The sequence below is a fragment of the Hemicordylus capensis genome, chromosome 5, assembly GCF_027244095.1.
Source record: "Hemicordylus capensis ecotype Gifberg chromosome 5, rHemCap1.1.pri, whole genome shotgun sequence".
NCBI lineage: Eukaryota > Metazoa > Chordata > Lepidosauria > Squamata > Cordylidae > Hemicordylus > Hemicordylus capensis.
Window position 1 is genome coordinate 144576943 of NC_069661.1, and position 18541 is coordinate 144595483.

General features: G+C 43.4%; 1 protein-coding gene across 8 annotated transcripts in view; it reads right to left on the minus strand.

Annotated features, from left to right (window-relative positions):
• Positions 1-18541, minus strand: part of ITPR2 (inositol 1,4,5-trisphosphate receptor type 2) — a 352451-nt gene that overhangs the window by 282699 nt on the left and 51211 nt on the right. For 7 of the 8 annotated variants that reach the window (XM_053252991.1, XM_053252992.1, XM_053252990.1 and 4 more), the window contains exons 5-9: positions 17846-18004; positions 15598-15696; positions 14182-14265; positions 11802-11948; positions 11534-11629 (exon numbers count right to left, since the gene is read on the minus strand). In XM_053252991.1, coding sequence (XP_053108966.1) covers positions 11534-11629; positions 11802-11948; positions 14182-14265; positions 15598-15696; positions 17846-18004 — 585 coding nt within the window. Of the gene's footprint in view, positions 1-11533; positions 11630-11801; positions 11949-14181; positions 14266-15597; positions 15697-17279; positions 17342-17845; positions 18005-18541 lie in introns of those variants that run through there. The other variant, XM_053252997.1, reaches the window with a different exon arrangement.

Here is an 18541-nt window from a genome sequence, read left to right on the forward strand (position 1 = left end):
TCAGATTACAGGGAGAAATTATCCCCAGGTACAGCATTTGCCTCTGCAAACAAACACTGTACCCAGAATGAGCTGGGGCAGGTGTGGCTACAGAGTGCATTGGTGCCAGAGGGAAAGGGTTAAACACACAACCCAACAGCATCAGTTACAAGGGTGGATTACCCGCAGCTGCTTTTTTATTTTATTTTTTAAGTTACCAGATTTAAGCATATCTCTGTAACATGAAGTCACGAAGAAGGAGTCTAGCCAAGCTTTCTCCCTGACGCACTGGTTTTCTATGTGCAGGGGATTGTTTAATTGGAGAGCATTCAATCATGTGAGCCACACAAGTGGTACAATGCCCAAACAGGTTTACCTTCTTATTAGCTGTTGTGAAAACTAGGCCTTAAAAGAGCACTTGGTTGCTTCCTAGAAAATATCTGCTATAGGAAGAAAAGCTCTGAGTTGGTTGGGCTAAGGCTGGATCTCTCTTAACTATGGTTAGAACCCTAGGAGGCTCTCCACACGAGCAGTGTGGAGAGCCTTACCGGGCTCTGCGGGAGAGTGGGCTTAGCCCACTCTCACCACAGATGAGCAGTCACTCGTTGCTGGGCAGCCAGATCGGCCGCCCACACGGCTACTGGCTCCATCCTGGGGAGACCCTGAGACCATCCATCCTGGGGAGACCCTGAGACCAGGTCTCCCTGGTCTCAGGGAGACCCTGAGACCAGGACCATCCATCCTGGGGAGACCCTGAGACCAGGAGGCTTGTTATGGCCTCCCAGCGTGGGTCTCCTCACAAGTCGCCGTGGCACAGAGCCACACGGTGGCAACTCACGATCAGGAAAACGGGGTTAGCAGAGCTAACTCCCCTTAAACGCTAACCCCGTTTAAGGGGAGGGCTACTTTGGTGGACTAGCCGCCAGAGAGTCACCAGACTCACGGGCCCGTGAGCCTGGTGGTTCTCACGATGGGGGGAAACCGGGCTGGGCTCCTCTAGCCCATTTTTCCCCCATCCTGAGAACAGCCTTTAGGAGTGGGATGTGGGGTTATGCATTTCCTCCTACACTCCCTCCATTGCCAATTCTCCTCACGCCTCCTTTAGCAGAGGCTAAGAGTCACATCAGTATTATTGTCTTTCAGATTCTGACCTCAGCAAAGCATCTGCAAAAAGTCACTTCTAAAAATAATGCAACTGTTGTAATGAGAAGAATGCAGCTGAGTGCATGGCAGGATGTGAACAGTTACCGAGTCCTTTTCAAAGCATCACAATGATCTTTAAAAAATGATTTGCCTTCAAAAGATAAACAGGCATCATTTGTCCATCCAGAGAAACAGTGGCCAGTTTTTACTCATTCAGTATTTTAATGACTTATATGGAAACAATGTCAGACCATGAACGAAAGAACGCCGCTGAAACGTTTTCACTGTATTTGGTGCTCAGCCACAAGCAACTGGAAAGGCCAAGGCATGAAATAGAAAGATACACTTCCAAGCCTTTCATCTTCATTAGGCTCATTTTGTTCGCTGCTAATAGCATGCTGATTAGCTTTCAAGGAGCCCCTGGTGGCGCAGTGGTAAAACTGCCGCCCTGTAACCAGAAGGTTACAAGTTCGATCCTGACCAGGGGCTCAAGGTTGACTCAGCCTTCCATCCTTCCGAGGTCGGTAAAATGAGTACCCAGAATGTTGGGGGCAATATGCTAAATCATTGTAAACCGCTTAGAGAGCTCTGGCTATAGAGCGGTATATAAATGTAAGTGCTATTGCTATTGCTATTGCTAATACTCTCAAAAGACTAGCTACATAGTAGCTACATAGCTACATAGAATTTTGACATAGGACTACTGCTACTATATTAACCCACTCAGAACATATTAATTGTGTCTACCTTGAAATTCAGTCCATGCAAGATTCTGAAAGCTGATGTAGCAGCTGTGATCCACGAAATCTCCAGTTTCCATTTCAGTCATGAAACCAATAGGTGGCCTTAAGGAAACCATTATCACTCACCTTTATCCGCACACCCCACTCTGCAATATATGAGTAATTCTGACCTCTACATAGGGTTGTTGTAGCTTTTTAAAATAAACACCACACAAGCTGAAGTCAACCCACCTCTGCACTAAAGTGATATGTAATATGCATTTTTCTTAAATAAATGATTTAATTCTTGACAGCCTGACAACAGTACATAAGTGTTTTTCTCAAATCAGCAAAATAAAATGTTGAATGTTCCTTTATTTTGAAAAATACCCAAATTTTAATCCACGTCTTTTAAAAAACCAAGGTGTAGATCATTTTGGTAGTTCATAGTGACCAAAATGAAGCTCTTGAGGCTATTCACACAATTGCAGAAAATCGAGCTAGCCTCTGCTAACCCAATTTTCTGCAATTGTGACAACCACTGGGCTCAGCTGCGAGCCCAGTGGTTCTTGAGCGGGTAACCTGCTCAACTAGCCCGCCCCTAAAACCGGGTTTGCGGAGCGAGTGCTCCGCAAACCCGGGGTTTTTTTATTGTGAGTAGCCGTGGCTACTTGTGAGGAGACCCCCCGGAGGGAAGGCAAAATGTCACCTCCCGGCTCCGGGGGTCTCACCAGCATGCCCTGCGCACTTGTACAGGGCATGCTGGAACTTCCAGGGGCCAATCAGCCCCCACTCCCCCCAGCCCCTGCCAGCTCCGTCATGGAGCCAGCAATCGTGTGGGCGGCCGATCTGGCTGCCCAGGGCTCCCGCCCTGCTCGTGTGCTGGGAGAGTGGGCTTAGCCCGCTCTCCCCGCTCACCGGGTCTCATTGATCGTGAGACCCAGTTCCTTCTCTATTTTGTTCAATTTGACAACATTTGGGGAATCATTATTCCAACAAACTGAAGTTGGCATTTGGTTTGATTGAAAGTCAGTGAGGCTGTTCTCACGCGCAGGGGAAACTGGGCCCAGCCCGGTTTCACTTGCGCATGAGAACTGCTGGGAACTACTTGGCTCCTGGCGGCACAGCAGCAGCAAGCCTGCCTCCAGAGCTCACCGCTAAAGCAAGGTTAAGGGTTGGCCTCGTTTTGAGGATCGTTTGCCAGCCTTGGGGCAGGGAGACTGCAGGGCTCCTGGCCAGTGTCGGGGGATCCCCATAATGCACCACACACTCATGAGTGCATGATGGGAGTTGGGGGGGGAGGGGCAACACACTCCGGCTCCCGAACGTCCATGCTGCCCAAGGTTAAAAAATGAGGAAATGCTACATCTGCACTGGAACAGCACTTGATATTGCCAAGGATTATGTTGTCTTGTCTTGACTTATTTTTTGGATCCAGAAGGCTGAAGCTTATATTTAATTGCGAACCGCTCAGAGACGCAGGTTTTGGGCGGTATAGAAACATTTTGAATAAATAAATACATATTTGTTAATTGGATCCTGCTCTCACTGTTGGTTTTACATTTTATTTGTTATTGTTAAACTGGGTTTTTATTTCATTTTTTATTTGAGTGACTGCTTTATAAAGTACACAGAACGTATTAGCAGAGTACTGTTCTCTATTTTATAATGTTTTTAAAAGTTATTTTAAAAGTAAATACACCCCAATTTTCCTTCTTGTCTTTACAAATTGCAGTGGGTTTTTTTCCTAACTTGTTCCGCAGCACTGAAAGCTTTTTATTTGTTTTTCAAACTACCTGGCTTGTGCAGGAGTCCTGCTCTGTCCCCTTTGATCATAGCCCAACAGATAAAGTGTTTTAATCAAGCTTCTGTGCTAACTTTTAGCAAGGCTGGATTTGCGGGTTTAAGGTTTGTTTGTTTGTTTTTTATTATTGGCTTAAACTAAGGGACCAGTATCAAGTAACCTCTGGAAATCAAAGTTCAACACAGCAATGCAGCTAAAAAAAAACCCCAAAACCCCCACAATGGTTCTGTCACTTTGTCTGCATCTGGTTCTCTCCCTCTTATGGGATTGTGTGCACAAACACACAGCATTGTGCAGTTAATACTTCAGTGTGTAATATGTTAAGCAGTTAAGTGTGCACTGCCACCTGGTGGAAAGCTTTCATTCTGCAGGATACCACACAGCCAGTTCTGTTGATGAAGAAAGTCACAATCTTCAAAGCTTGCATAGTAGAATGGCAGGTCACAGTTTAGGCTGCAATCCTAGGCACTCTTACTTGAAAGTAAGCCTCTATTTAACTCCATAACTTCCAAATAAACATGTGTATAGTTGGGCAGCATGTCACTTATAGGCAGTGCTAGAGGGCAGGCAAGGGCCCTCCAGACAAGTACAAATATAATAAATACTTATATACCACCTTTCAACAAAGGTTCCCAAAGCAGTTTATGGCTCCCTATCCCCAAAGGGCTCACAATCTAAAAAACAAACACAAGTTAAACACCAGCAACAGCCACTGGAGGGATGCTGTGCTGGGGATGGATAGGGCCAGTTGCTTTCCCCCACTAAATAAAGAGAATCACCACCTTAGAAAAGGTGCCTCTTTGCTCAGTTAGCAGTTCTCTTGGTGGTTACTTCCTTCAAGTAACCCTCCAGCAATGGCGGGGGTGGGGGGGTGAGAGGTGAACTCCCACCCTCCATTGCGGAGGAAAGATACTTGAAGAAAAGATATTTTTCACATACTCTGAGTGGTGGTGGTGGTTGTTTTTAAATCATCAATCAATATATATAAAAGGCGTCCACCATAGATATGCATAGAGGGTGCAGCTCCCCATGGGTGGTAGCAGCTATAGAAAATCAAATAACCTCAGTGGTTGGGAAATAGCACTAATGGTGTTATTGTGTCAGTTCTTTCAGATGAGTAACTAAAAAGAGATGAAACTCCAGCTCCAGGTCATGTATGTTTTAGCTGAGTGCAATCAATAAAACTGCCATCCAGTTCAAAGAGACTTTTATCCTGGCGATTAGAGAAATGGGAAGGTTAGGTCATGAGAAAGACTCAGCTGCCTGGTGGATAGCAACCAGGAGCATCTGAAGTGTTGATCCAGTTGAACGCATACAGCGAGAAAGAGATGGAACTGGAAGCATACCCAAATGCGGACAGTGGACACTCACTATAATGTCAAGGTGAGTTGCATGATGATCTGCTAAATCCCCACCCTGCCCCCAGGGATGCTGCACTTAGGCATCCAGATCCCAAATTCTGCAATCTAAATTATGTAACACTGACTATATTTGACTAAGAGCCAGCGTGGTGTAAAAGAGCCAGCGTGGTGTAGTGGTTAGAGTGCTGGACTAGGACCGGGGAGACCCGAGTTCAAATCCCCATTCAGCCATGATACCTGCTGGGTGACTCTGGGCCAGTCACTTCTCTCTCAGCCTAGCCTACTTCACAGGGTTGTTGTGAGGAGAAACTCAAGTAGGTAGTACACCGCTCTGGGCTCCTTGGAGGAAGAGTGGGATATAAATGTAAAAATTTAATTTAATTTAATTAATTAAATTAATATGGATAATTCATCTTGCCTCTGCAAGTCATGAGAGAAGGCAAGTAACTATGCAGGTACTGAAGCCCTTCCACATGACCAGTGGAGATTTATTCAGCTATTCCTCTAACTTTGAAGATTTCAACCAAGTATTGCTTTTCAAGCCTGTCTTCACTACCAAAAGATCGAGACAAGTCATTCCTCCATCAATGAAGACTAAGACTCTTATGATACTGAATTCTGCTCCTTCAGTTCATTTGAGATAGGATACCACTCAAGCAGCGATATAGGAAGATGCTGAAAGGCATCATCTCATACTGCACCGGAGATGGCAATGGTAAACCCCTCCTGTATTCTACCAAAGACAACCACAGGACTCTGTGGTTTCCAGGAGTCGACACTGACTCAACGGCACACCTATCAAGGGGACCTTCAAGATGTAGTGCAAAAGTACTCTATCTGTGGGGAGACAATAACAGTCCTCACCACAGTAAATGTGTTGAGTATCACAGTAAATGTGCACAGTATCAATGGCCTGAATTGAGGCATGCCAATCTTCAGGCAAATTACACTTTGTTTTTGAGCATGCTGCAACCACTACTGAGCCCATTACCACCATGTTTGGCAAAATGTCTACTTCTAGAGCCTCCACTAACATTTCATAATGTTTAGCAGATTCTAGGATTCTGCTGCAACAGATGGGCTCCCAAGGAGGTTTTTTAAAGCTTCTCACAACGTCTTTAAATGGAACCATTTGCATTTCCTCCATCTAGCAATAAGCTGCCAATCAGTACCCTTAGTCATACCTAGACTGGCTATTTTCTCCAAACACATGGTATTGGTATTGGCATCTATGAAAACAGCAACTTGATTAGGGTACTGAACTGATTGACTGGATCACTGTTGACAGTGATCCAGAACACTGCAGGATTTGCTGCTGGACCCAGATCTAGGAACACAAGGAAAAGAAGTCCAGAGAAAAACAAATTGGAATATTTTTGAGCAAGTAAGAGTCCCAAAATATGGCAGCCTGATAGCTGGGATCACCAGAAGCAGGACACAGCAAGAAAAAAAAATGCAGCAAATGTTGAAGATTAATATGAAGTGGGAGCACTTCAGGTACACCGAGGTGAACACATATGAATGCTTTTCAAGAGCACCCCAACTTGCTGACCTAGTCACTGGTTCTACAGAGCGAATGACTGTTGCCTTAAACAGTCAAATGAGCCTATATGTATAAGCAGGCATGACAAAGGCACAAATCCCTTTGTGGGGGGGGGGATGGGTGTCTTGCCCCCACACTCACTGAAGTCTTAAATGGCACCCCTGGAGCACTGAACCAAGGTGATGAGCAGAGGCAGTAGGGAACAGGCCAGTCTCAAGAGATATGCCAAGAACCACTCTGGCCAGCTTCAAAATTTTCAGACAGGTGCTTGCTCTTAACAGTCCTATGAAGGCACCAAACATATCATAAAAAGCTACTAAATAAATATGGCCTTGAAGGCACCAAACACATCATAAAAAGCTACTAAATAAATATGGCCTTGCATTTCAGCCCTAGGGGGTAAACTGCTTTGGCTAGAACAGTCTATATCTTTGGGGTTTTTCCCCCAGATTCTGAGCATGGGGCCAATTTCAACTATTTATAGTACAAGCATATTTCTCTTCATCAGACACACACACACTCTCTCTCTCTCCCTCTCTCTCTCTCTCTCTCTCTCTCTCTTGCTCTCTCTCTCTCCTCCTGCCACCTTCTCTCATTGCTTAAATAAAGGAAACAAACTAAGGGAATGGGTGATAGTGCTGCTACTGCTGCTGCTGCTGGCGAGACCCACTTTAGGTTAGAGCATGACATATCTGTGGATCATGCCCCACTAGATGAAGGTGGGGGGTATCTATACAGCATAGAAGGATATTTATACAACACATTTGACACAGAGGGCAAGACTTTTGACTTCGTTTGGCCAGGAAGGTTTAGTTAAAGTGCTTCCTCAAAGGAGAAAAGGATAGTTTATCTTGGCAAGGAGAGCCATGTTGAAGTATTTAATGAAAAAAGGAAACTCCTTTTTTACTTCCCTGTGTAGCTATGATGGTCTACATAAAGATCTAGTTGAAAGATATAGGGCCCATTTGAACAATACTTTACCCACCAGCCCACCCCACATGATAAATATGATAGCTGTGAGCATGTCTCTCCCTCAGCTTAACATTCCTTAATTACATGGGTGTTCAGTTCATTCAAACCACACCTCTACCTGCGGTCCAATTACTATTTTGAGGTAGTTTTTGGAGGACATATAGAGGTGCAACTCAGAGGAATCACCACCACCACCACCCCCCAGCACTTAAGGAATGGTGCACTATGGTGGAGGAAGACATGCATGCTCATGGCACACTCATGATATGGGATGGACCAATTGAGCAATGTATCTTCTGAACTTGCCCACAGAGGTTGTTGTTACAAGCAGAAAAAAGTATCATGGCAAAGATATTTCTTCAGCCTAATCAGGGGCTGAGGATATTTCCTCAGCCTAAACCTTTTGCCTCCTGTAGGTGGCCAAGAAGGATTCGCCACCCCCACCGCCGCAGAAAGGGTAGGGGTGGAGAGGGGGAAGTCCCCCCTTTTTTCTTCTAAAAGCCGCTGTAGCAGCAGAATGGCAGCAGCTGTGGGGAGCAGGGGACAAGGGGAAGGTCCCCCCCTTTTACATTAAAACGCTATTGCCTGCACAGTGGAATGAGGTGGCAGAGGCTGCAGCAGGAAGGGTCGTGGTTTATGGGAAGGAGTTCCCTCGTTGACCTTAAAGCAGCGTCCACTGCCAGTGCACGGAGGAGCGGCAAGGGAGAGCACCTTCCAGCTCCCTTCCTGATGGGCTGCGATGGGGGTGTGCACTCATTTGGGAGGGAGGAGGGGAGCTGGAAGGAGCTCTCCCTTGCAGCTCCTCCGCGCAGCAGCAGCAGCAGCAGACACTGCTTTTAGGTAAACAGGAGAACTCCCCACATACACCACCACCCTTCCCGCTGCAGCCACGGCTGCCCCATTCCACCGCACAGGCCAGCAGCATTTTAATGGAAAAGGGGAGACTTTCCAATCAACCTCACAGCCACCACCATCCCAACGGCTTTTAGAACGGAAAAAAAGGGACTTCCCTCCTGCCATCTCTGCTCCATCCTGTGACTGACATGATTTGGAAGGTGGGCAGGCCCACTAAGAGCTCTCGCTGCCACCACCGCTCAACTGCAGTTTAATTTTTTTTTTTAAGATCCAGCTTTCCCCTGCCCCAAGATTTGCCACTCCCCCAAAATTTGCCGCTGTAGGCAATTGCCTTTATTGCCTATGAGGTGATCCACCTATGAGCCCAATCTGCCAACTCCAGGTTACCTCCAAAGTGTGCTAGCTCCAGAAAAAACAAAAAAATTAAAAGGCAACTGATTACAGTTACGAAACCTGTTGTTCATACAGAGTTTATTCTTCGTATTCTGCTGTGAGTATCTTTATCAGAAAAGCCTGAACAAAAAACAAACAATGACCATGTGTGACGTTATTGATAATCCACACCACAGCCTAATCTTTCTGAGCTGTAACAGAACAGATAAGCAGTCACTTAGCTTTGCCGGAATGATTTAAAATTTAGCTGCAGCCCATAAAGGTGCCTGCATGCCTGTTGACAGATATTTGGGATACACAAATATAGTTTATAATAATAATAATAATAATAATAATAATAATAATAATAATAATAATAAATACAAATATATTATGTACATAGTTACAAATACACACGCAAGGAAATAACTTATGAAAAGAATGAGAGTAAAACTGAGCCAAAATTGAGCCTCTTGCCTGTGGGTTTCCCAGAGGCAAAAAAAAAAAAAAAAGGTGGGCCACTGTGTGAAACAGGATGCTGGACTAGACAGGCCTTGAGCCTGATCCAGCAGGGCCGTTCCGATGTTCAAAATGGAGGGATCACATTTTGCTCTCATGTGCAGCCAAGACCAGGCTAAGGCAGCCAAGCTCAGTCTTGGCTGCACGTGAGAAGCAGTGGGAGGTGAGCAACTGCCAGCGGCACTACGGCAGCAACCCCACCTGCGGAGCTCACCTGTAAAACGGGGTTAAGGGAGAGAGAATTCCCTTAGCCTGTGTTTTTGTTTTTGCTCGTCTGTCAGTGCCAGCTGCTTGCAGCTGGCACTGTAGCAAGGACAAACACCGCCACCCCATCTCTTGTCAGGATCCCTACAGTGCACTGCACACTCACATGGTGCATTATGGGATGTCCAAGGATCAGGACAATGAGTCACGCCCCCCAAACCTCCACACTGCCAGAGGCAGCTGGTGAGCGTCTGGACATGCGATTATGCGCTGAGCAAGGACTAGGTGATCATCCAGTAGCCCTTCTCACTGCTCGTGAGAAAGGGCTCAGTTTCTTTCTCCACCAGGTACTCCCTCTGGTTCAAGCATTAAATGGAAGTGTAAAAGAAATGTTCTCCAGTCAGTTTCTATACTCCATCAATGATTTTATCCGTCACCATTATCATTAATTTCCTTTTTAGCTGACATTTGCAATTTTTAGCTTTTTACACATCTGATATTTTCTGCAATTCTTCCTATTCTGCTAAAGTCTAAATTTAAGTGAAAATAAAAGTCCTTTTTTCACATTGCACCTTTTTTGTTTACGCTGTATATTCTTTAGGTCCGCAACAAAGTATAGTCTTTGACTACCACAGTCACCATCTAATGGTGCAGCATGGAAGTAACTTGCCTAGGAAGCAAGAAGTTGGTGGTTCAAATCCCTGCTAGTATGTTCCCCAAACTATGGGGAACACCTATATTGGGCAGCAACAATATAGGAAGATGCTAAAAGGCATCATCTCATATTGCACGGGAAATGGCAATGGTAAACCCCTCCTGTATTCTACCAAAGAAAACCACAGGGCTCTGTGGGCTCCAGGAGTCAACACTGACTCAACAGCACAACTTTTTTTACATTTCTTCTTCAGCTTCTGTGTTCGGAGTTGAAGTCAAGACCCCAAACTTAGAGAGATAACTGAGCAAAGAGGCACCTTTTAAAAGTGTTGATTCTCTTTATTTAGCAAGGGGTAGAGCAACTGGGACTGTCTTAAGTTTCTTCTTTAGATTTGTGAGCCCTCTGGGAGCAGGAAGCCATTTTTCCATGACTTTGGGAAACGTTTGTTGAAAAGCGGTATATAAATATTTGTTGTATTTGTATTCATATAACAAAAGGTTTAACACAAAGAAATAAGTTATCAAAAGCACCTATTTTGCTTTCATGGCAATACTAGATGCAATACCTTTTAATGCTAAATACATTTGCAAATGATAACCCTACCAAAAGGTCATGTGCACCTTAGATTCACAGTAAACTAGAGTTCTTGTAACCATGTACAGTGTACACAGTTGCAAGGTCAACTGAAGCCCCGCCCCTCATGCCAGTACACAGCATAACACAGCACCCTGCATGCCAACTACAAGTACAGCATCTGTCTAAAGAGATTAAGAGAAGCCCTGCCTGCATACCTGGCTGGTATGGGGGCGGGGCTTCGATTGACACTAAAATCGCATACTCTGGGCTTAGATGTAGCCATAGTTTGCAGCCTTCACACTCAAAAGCAGGCATCCTTCCATCATTCCTGAAATGTACCATTGCACTGAGAACACAGCTAACATTTCACATAGAATACTCTCTCAGGTGAAGAGGAAGGGAAAAAAGAGCGTTGTTCTAAGGCACTGGACATTTTAAAAGCTCCCAGCACAAAAAGCACGGTAGGCTCACATATATTTCAGATATTTTCATATGTTATCCTGAAGGTATGGCTACTTCTACAAAGGAGGATCGCATCAGTGCCTCAGCCATACAATAGCTGCTTACCTGAGAGGAAGTATCACGATAGAGAAACTCCCCAACACGGCATGGTATCAGCCCAAACCAGCTGGACAGCCCTTTATATGAACCGTGCAGCTGGTTGCCTACACAATGCGACTTCCCAGAAGTAACCATGCGTATAAACTGGCCCACAGATAATTAACGTGTGAACTGGCCCGTAGTAAACTCCACCAGTGCAGGGGCTCCACTCTGTCTAATTCACTGCTATTATTCATCCTGTTGTATTCAACTGACAGCTATTCCTACCTCTGCAGCCAAGTAGTTTCCAGTTGCTAGATGTTTAAATCTAAATAGGCTGTTCCATTGCCCTGCACCTCCACGGCACGGATCGTGATGTACCACCTGTGGAAATCACACACATGTATTTAAGTTATCGTTGTCACATAAGAATGAGGTAGCAGCTTAATCAATAGAATACTTGAACACAACTCTCAGGGAGCTACATGCTGCAAGGTATCTGAATCCAAGTTGGGAAAAACAATGTCAGGATCAGCCCCCCGCCGCCCCCAAATACCTCTATTTCCCACAGGGCTTTAGAACTTGTTGCAGAAGTGGCCGACTGACGCAGTGTTGTGCGAAGGAAGATATGTTGCTTCTTCTGATACTCATCACAAGTCAGAAACTTCTCCTGCTCAGCATGGAACAATCTGACAACATCTCCCTGGATAAATAAATAAAAGTATTCCAACATTATTATAGCAGTGGTGGCTCCTGTGTAGGGGCAAAGTGGGCTCAGCCCCCTTAAAGATCTCCATCTGCAGCTGCCATGTTACTCACCTAACTATAAGTTGCAGGCAGCATTTTGAATTCAGTAACATATGCATCATCTCTATCTCTCAAGACTCTACTATAGACCTGTAGTTTGTGTGGCCAGGGTGGACACCAGGCTCTGTATCCTTCATGGACAACATTAGCATAAGAATTGCCTCCCCAATTTTAATATTAAGAAGCCTCCAAGCCAATAACCAGCTTATTGTTTGTTGTCACGAGGTAGGCTAATCCTCTAGGAGCCACTTCCAGGCCCTCCAAGAACCTCAGCCAATAAGGAAAGGCTCAGCTATGACTGATTTACCTGACCACTAATCAGAAGCACCTGGAGGCAGGCACAGTTTTTGAATACGGCTGGAAAGAAGCAGAAAACCCCATTTTTATTAGAGAGAGCACATTGTGTTGGTGTTCCGTCTTTTGTAAAATGTGGTCATAGTTTGTGCGAAATGAGGGCTCTCAGTCTGTAAGTAAACAGAGTTCAGAAAAGGTAGAAGCCCAACCAAGCCTTCAGAAGGCATTGGATTTCACCAGCATTTGCTGGGTACTTTTCTCTTTTCCTTTCCTTTTTTTCTATTTTAAAATTTCACTAGCAAATCTTAGCAACATTCAGAGATCTAGAAAATGGGGTGGGAAAGAGATGGGGTATGGTGGACTAACACTTCCTCTGGGGAGTTCTTTTCATAACAAACAGCCACCTCCTGAGGCTGTTCTCACAAGCAGCCAAGACCAGACTAGGGCAGCTAAGCCCGGGCTTGGCTGCCCATAAGAGCTGCTGGGAGCTGCATTGCTCCAAGCAGCACCATGGCAGCAAACCCACCTAGGAAGCCTGCTGGTTAGCCAAGGTTAAGGGCACGAGACTTTAATCCAGGCTAATTGCTTGTGTGTCAGCATCAGCTGCTCCCACAATGCACTGATAAAGTGAATGTTGCATAGAATTGCAGCCAGTTCTAGACAATTTATTCCAAGTAAAGCCTCAATGAACTCATGGAGGCTTACTCCCAGGTAACTGTTGTGTGCATAGGATTGCAGCCTCATATCCCAGAAATGTTTATATTGTGAAAGAGGAAGAAAAAAGGCTTGGGTTTTTTTTTCTTCAAGTATGCAAGTGCATATTTGCAAGAAGAAAGGAAACTAGTGAGCTCTCTGTGTTTGGATGGGGAACAAATACCTTGCAATATTTTCAAGCAGTACAAATAAATGCTCAATAATCCAGCCCCGCCCCCACTTCAGATGGTCAGCCTAGTCCTGTATAGGGAGGAAAGGGCTGAGATTGCAAGGAGGGGGAGAAATGGAGGCAAGGCTGATAGAAGACTGGAAGGAGCTACGGAGGAGAAGAAGCGGCATGAGGATGAGAGAGAGAGCGAGAGAGAGAGGACCTTACCACTTTCCACATTGATACCCACAGTTAACTAGTCTAAGGCCATGATTGCTTTACTTGCAGCCAACTGACGGGCAAATTTAAGATGCAATAGCCAGCTGCCAAGGGCTGGTATGAATGATGGAGATTTGTTCACCCAGGCTTTTGATTAGATTTATAGTTTTTAATACTTTTAATGTTGGGTTTTAAATGATTTTAATGTTAATGGTTTTAATGTTTAAATTATTTTAATTGTAAACCGCTCAGAGACAAGTTTTCAGTGGTATAGAAATATGTTAAATAAATAAATTCTTGGTTGAGAAAAGTAAACAACTTCACAGCCTGGAGGAAACCATGGGCTTGCGATTGCTCTTCCACTTCTAGCTCCCACCAACCCCCAACAGGCAGCAGCCACCATTGTATTATAGCAAGCATATTTCTTTGTTGTATTCGTATCTCTATACATTACACAGGACCATAAAAGTTTTCATAATGCATCTGTAGCCAAGTACTGGCCCACACTCTTCTCTGTATATGACGATTTGATTTTTAAAAACGAAGGACCCAACTTGTATAAAATGTTGAAAAGAAATCATAATTTTTCATGCCTGATTATCAGGGGCAAGTAATAGGCAATAGGGAATATCTGCATTGTTGCATTTAAAGTAAATTGCTCACATTAAAAAAGCCAAAAAGATACAGTATAGCCAAGTATTGAAATTTAGTCCCCTCCCCGCCAAAAATCCAGAATTCTGTCAGTCATACTTACACCTTTCAGCACATCTTCTCTGTAACAACTGTATTTCATGAATAAGGTGATTTTCCAGCTGGTGTTGCAATTGACAGCATTTACCTGTGGTCAAATATACACAGAATTGTAGGTCATGTTGTAGAAGATTTACAGAATAATGTTTCTATAATGTCACATTCTGCCAAGGCACTTGCTTGCCACCATTTACTTTTGCAGCTATTGTTGCTAAAAGATCCTGAGTGATTTTATCCACTCAAAAGCCCACCCATTGCCACCTAAAAACAGATTCTAGCACTGAACATTTCTCTGGAAGAAAGTGACACCTTACGAATTCAGACTCAAAATAAAAAATTCTTATTCAGTTAGTCACCTCTACAATCAGTTGGATTAATAGATGTGAAGACAGTCACTAGTCTAGGTTGTTTTAAAAACAAAAATGGTTAGACAAGTTGATAAAGGATAGGAGGATGGCCCCAGGGTATGGTCTAAAGGCACACAATGCAGCAACCTTGCTGGAGCTAAGCAGCTCTGGGTTTGATCAGTGTCTGGATGGGAAAGTTCTATGTGAGTTCCATGATGGAAGAAAGGTGGGATAAAAATGCAATAAATAAAAAGGTCTATCGGATAGCTATATTGAGCCTTCATGCACAGAGGCAGTCTACCTCTGAATAACAGATACTAGGAACAGACAACAGGAGAAGGCTGTCACCTTCATGCCCTGCTTGTGAGCTCCAGAAGCATCTGGCTGGCCACTGTTGGAAACAGAATTCTGGACTGGATAGACCTTTGGTCTGGTCCAGCAGTGTAGCTCTTGTGTTCGTAGAGTGCCATCTGATGGATACTGCCACCTTTTCAGAGTATTCGCACAACCCCCTTGTCTTGCCACATGACATTTACTGTAGTCTTCCTGTGACAGAATGCAGTATTGTGAAAAAGCTCCAGCGACAGTATCTGTTACCTGATGATTCATACACATTCACCTGGCTTCTAAAATGCCTGTGCTGCATTACTGGACAGCAGAAAACATAAACTTTCTAATGGCATGAACAAATGAAGAGAAACAGTTTGATAGTGGGGTTTCAGGACCCAGCCAGACCCTCCATGAAGAAACCTTCTCTGAAGCAGAAAAGGAGCTGGCCCCTATAGGAGCCTCTGGCACTGACCATGATCCAGCAGTGATCACTGACCTAGAAGAAGAGCCAGAGCTAGTCCCATAGGAGGAGCCTGAGATCTCAGCAGATCTAACTTTCAAATCCGTGATCCTGTCCACATCTGCATCATAGTTCTGCCTTACCCTTTTAGTTGTCACCCGGTTGTATCAAGGCCACCCATTGCCTTCCCATCAATCTGATACTAACCCCAACCCCTAACCCTATGAGGAGTTACTACTCGCCAACACACCAGGGCAGATACCTACGGTCTTCTCAAACTCACCTCTTTGCATCCTGGGTTATCCAGGAGTTCTATGTTGCTGGCATGAAGAGGCTGCCCTGCATTGACTGGCATGAGCACAACTTTGTCTCCTACTACAATCTGGGGAACAGAAGTACACAGCAATTCAATCATTAAGAAGTTATAAAATGTATAAGTTATCCTTCCTTTCATACTGGTGATCATTCAGTTCTGGTTTTGTTATTATTAAGACCCAGCTCATGGATCTCAACTAAATAGATTTCAGGAATTCTAAAACTGTGGATTATGAAGGCCACCACAGTGAAGAAGAAACGCCTCTTTTTTTGTCTCTGGAATGGGTTTGGCATGTTAAGAATTTGGTCTTTAGTAATCTGAATAGGAAGCTTTTAAATCTACCTTAGGGATTCTACAGTTTGACTCACATTTATGTTGATTTCTATATATTTTGGACTGCGTCTCATGCCTAAAACCATAAAACAGCAGTGGAAATTTCCCATCTGATAATTATTTACTTATGTGTTTGTTTATTTAAAATATGTATTTAAAATATTTCTATGCCACTCAAAACTTGCGTCTCTGGGCAGTTATTATTCGTAATTATATGTATTTTCTAGGAATATTGACCTCTAAAATTGCCTCTCAGTTTTGTTTTGTTTTTAATAAAGATCATTACTGTTGCATGAATTCATAGAAAGGAAGGAGACAAGTTAAGACACAGCAGATGAATTTTTGGTGAAATATCTAGATATACAGAAGTGCCAGTAACATCCATAGCAATTCAGTGTATGTTCCAGCATATGCAGCAATTCCACACACAAAAAATGAAACCACCATGACAAATAATAATGGTGAACACAGTGCATGACCCATGCTTTCTTCAAACACATGCACAAATGTGATTTCAGCTTTGCTTAACACATTTGCCAACATTTTGATATTAGGCAAATTTTATTTTTCATAGAATGCCCATAAAGCCAGCATTGAAATGCCCATCGACTGCCCAATACACCTATCTACATGTTGGGTCAATTGACTGTCTCTTGTTTGACTGTGGCCAAATACTGTCAAGAACCTTCTTATCAATATAAGGGTAGCTTACATTTTTAATCAATCCTGGGTCATTTGGCAAAAGTGAGGGTCCCTTGCTCCAAAGCCCTACATACACAAGTTTCCCTGTAACTTAACTATTTCCAGGGAGTTTCTGCCCTCTTTCCTCACTGTTAATGCAGACACCCTAGCTTCTGCTACTGGTTATGTGAAGTTAACTACAGAAACTTTTGAATAAAAACAATAAGGTATGGGATGAAGGCCAAAGCAAAAAATGGAGTCTAAAAGTCCGCCATTTTGCCATTACTACAATTCTTTATGGTCATTATTGCCCTAACACATTAACGTTTTAAATATTATACCACTACCTAACAATATTTGACCAGTAAATTGACCAGCCATTTTTAGTGACCAAATGCCAATCTTAAGTAAAGTCAAAATTAACTGGGCACTTAATTATTTTTTATTATCTCTTTTCACAAATATAGAAATGAATATGGAGAATCAAGTATGTAATCACAACACACTTTACACACCTGCCCATATATTACACATTTCTTTTAAAAACCAGGGCACCCAGAAGGAGAAAGTGATCTCCCCATTATTTAATGCAATCTGTCCTTGCATGCCATGCTTCACACAAAAACATTACTTACTTCCATGTAATATCAGATAAGGTTTTACACAAAACAAACCTGCAGAACTGAATCAAAATTCACTGAAAGCAAAATCAAATATAACAAAAAGTTAGTGGAATAAATAACCCTGTATCTGTGGTCAGCAACTAACTGTTTCTAGCTTATACAAGGCGTGACTGTCATCTGGCCATTCTAGACCATCTAATTTCCTCATTCACTACCACTGCTGCTGCCTCATATTTGCCTAGGATAAAGTTACTATGCCTCATTCTATCATTCCCTCTGTGCAAGGCAGCAGGAAATTGAAGAAAACAAGTGAGTTGTTACCTAGCAACAACCCATATAGTTTTTCCTTCCTCCTTTGAATCTGATTTCTATCGTAATTTGAATGATATCTTTTTGAATGATATCCCAAGGTGCACTGCATCAAGTTCTAAGCGCATTGCATTGCAGAATGGATATACAACATGGGGTCATAAAAGAATTCTGGTTCTAGGAATTAGTTTGGATATGGAGGTAACAATTGTATCTGCGCTAGCAATCCTCTTTTTCTTCCAGACACCTTTTATTTTTCATTCACTTACATTGTCACCTTCACTCCTCAGTTTCCAGAAGGGCTGGATGTAAAACCAGGATCCCTCATTCCCAGAAGCATCCAAAGAAACCCGCATAGCATTCTTCTCCAACAGGGCTGGCAACCTCTTATTGACTGTAAGGTATTTGTTGCTTTTTATGTGAAGTAACTGTCAATAATAAAAATAAATGTACATTATTTTGATATTAGGCAAATTTTATTTTTCATACAACCAGCACTGAGATGCACACGTACATGAATACGTATATATGCATGCGTGCACACACATGGGGACACGTCAGCCACAATCCAACATAGAATGAGGCTCCCATCCCTTTACATATAACTTTACCACTGTGAATGCCACTTCTTCTGCGGTTGCTCCCAGTGTAGGTATGTGGGAAGATGTGGACGTATAGAAGACCCATGTGGAAATCTTGGTGTACATATAAGCAAGAGCTAGTCTTTGGGGAGATTAACTGCTTCTATGGTATGCATACACATCAGGCATCAGAAAGTCTTTACATACATCTAGACTGGCATGGAAACAACCATACCAATAAAGGTATGGGAGATGTTATACAGCATAGGGGGCATTAGGCACACTTAACATTGGCTTATGGCCTTTGTCTTCCAGCTTTGAAGAGACATTTAATATTCTTTTTTTTAATAACTCACACAAAATTAAGAATAAAATGACTAAAGA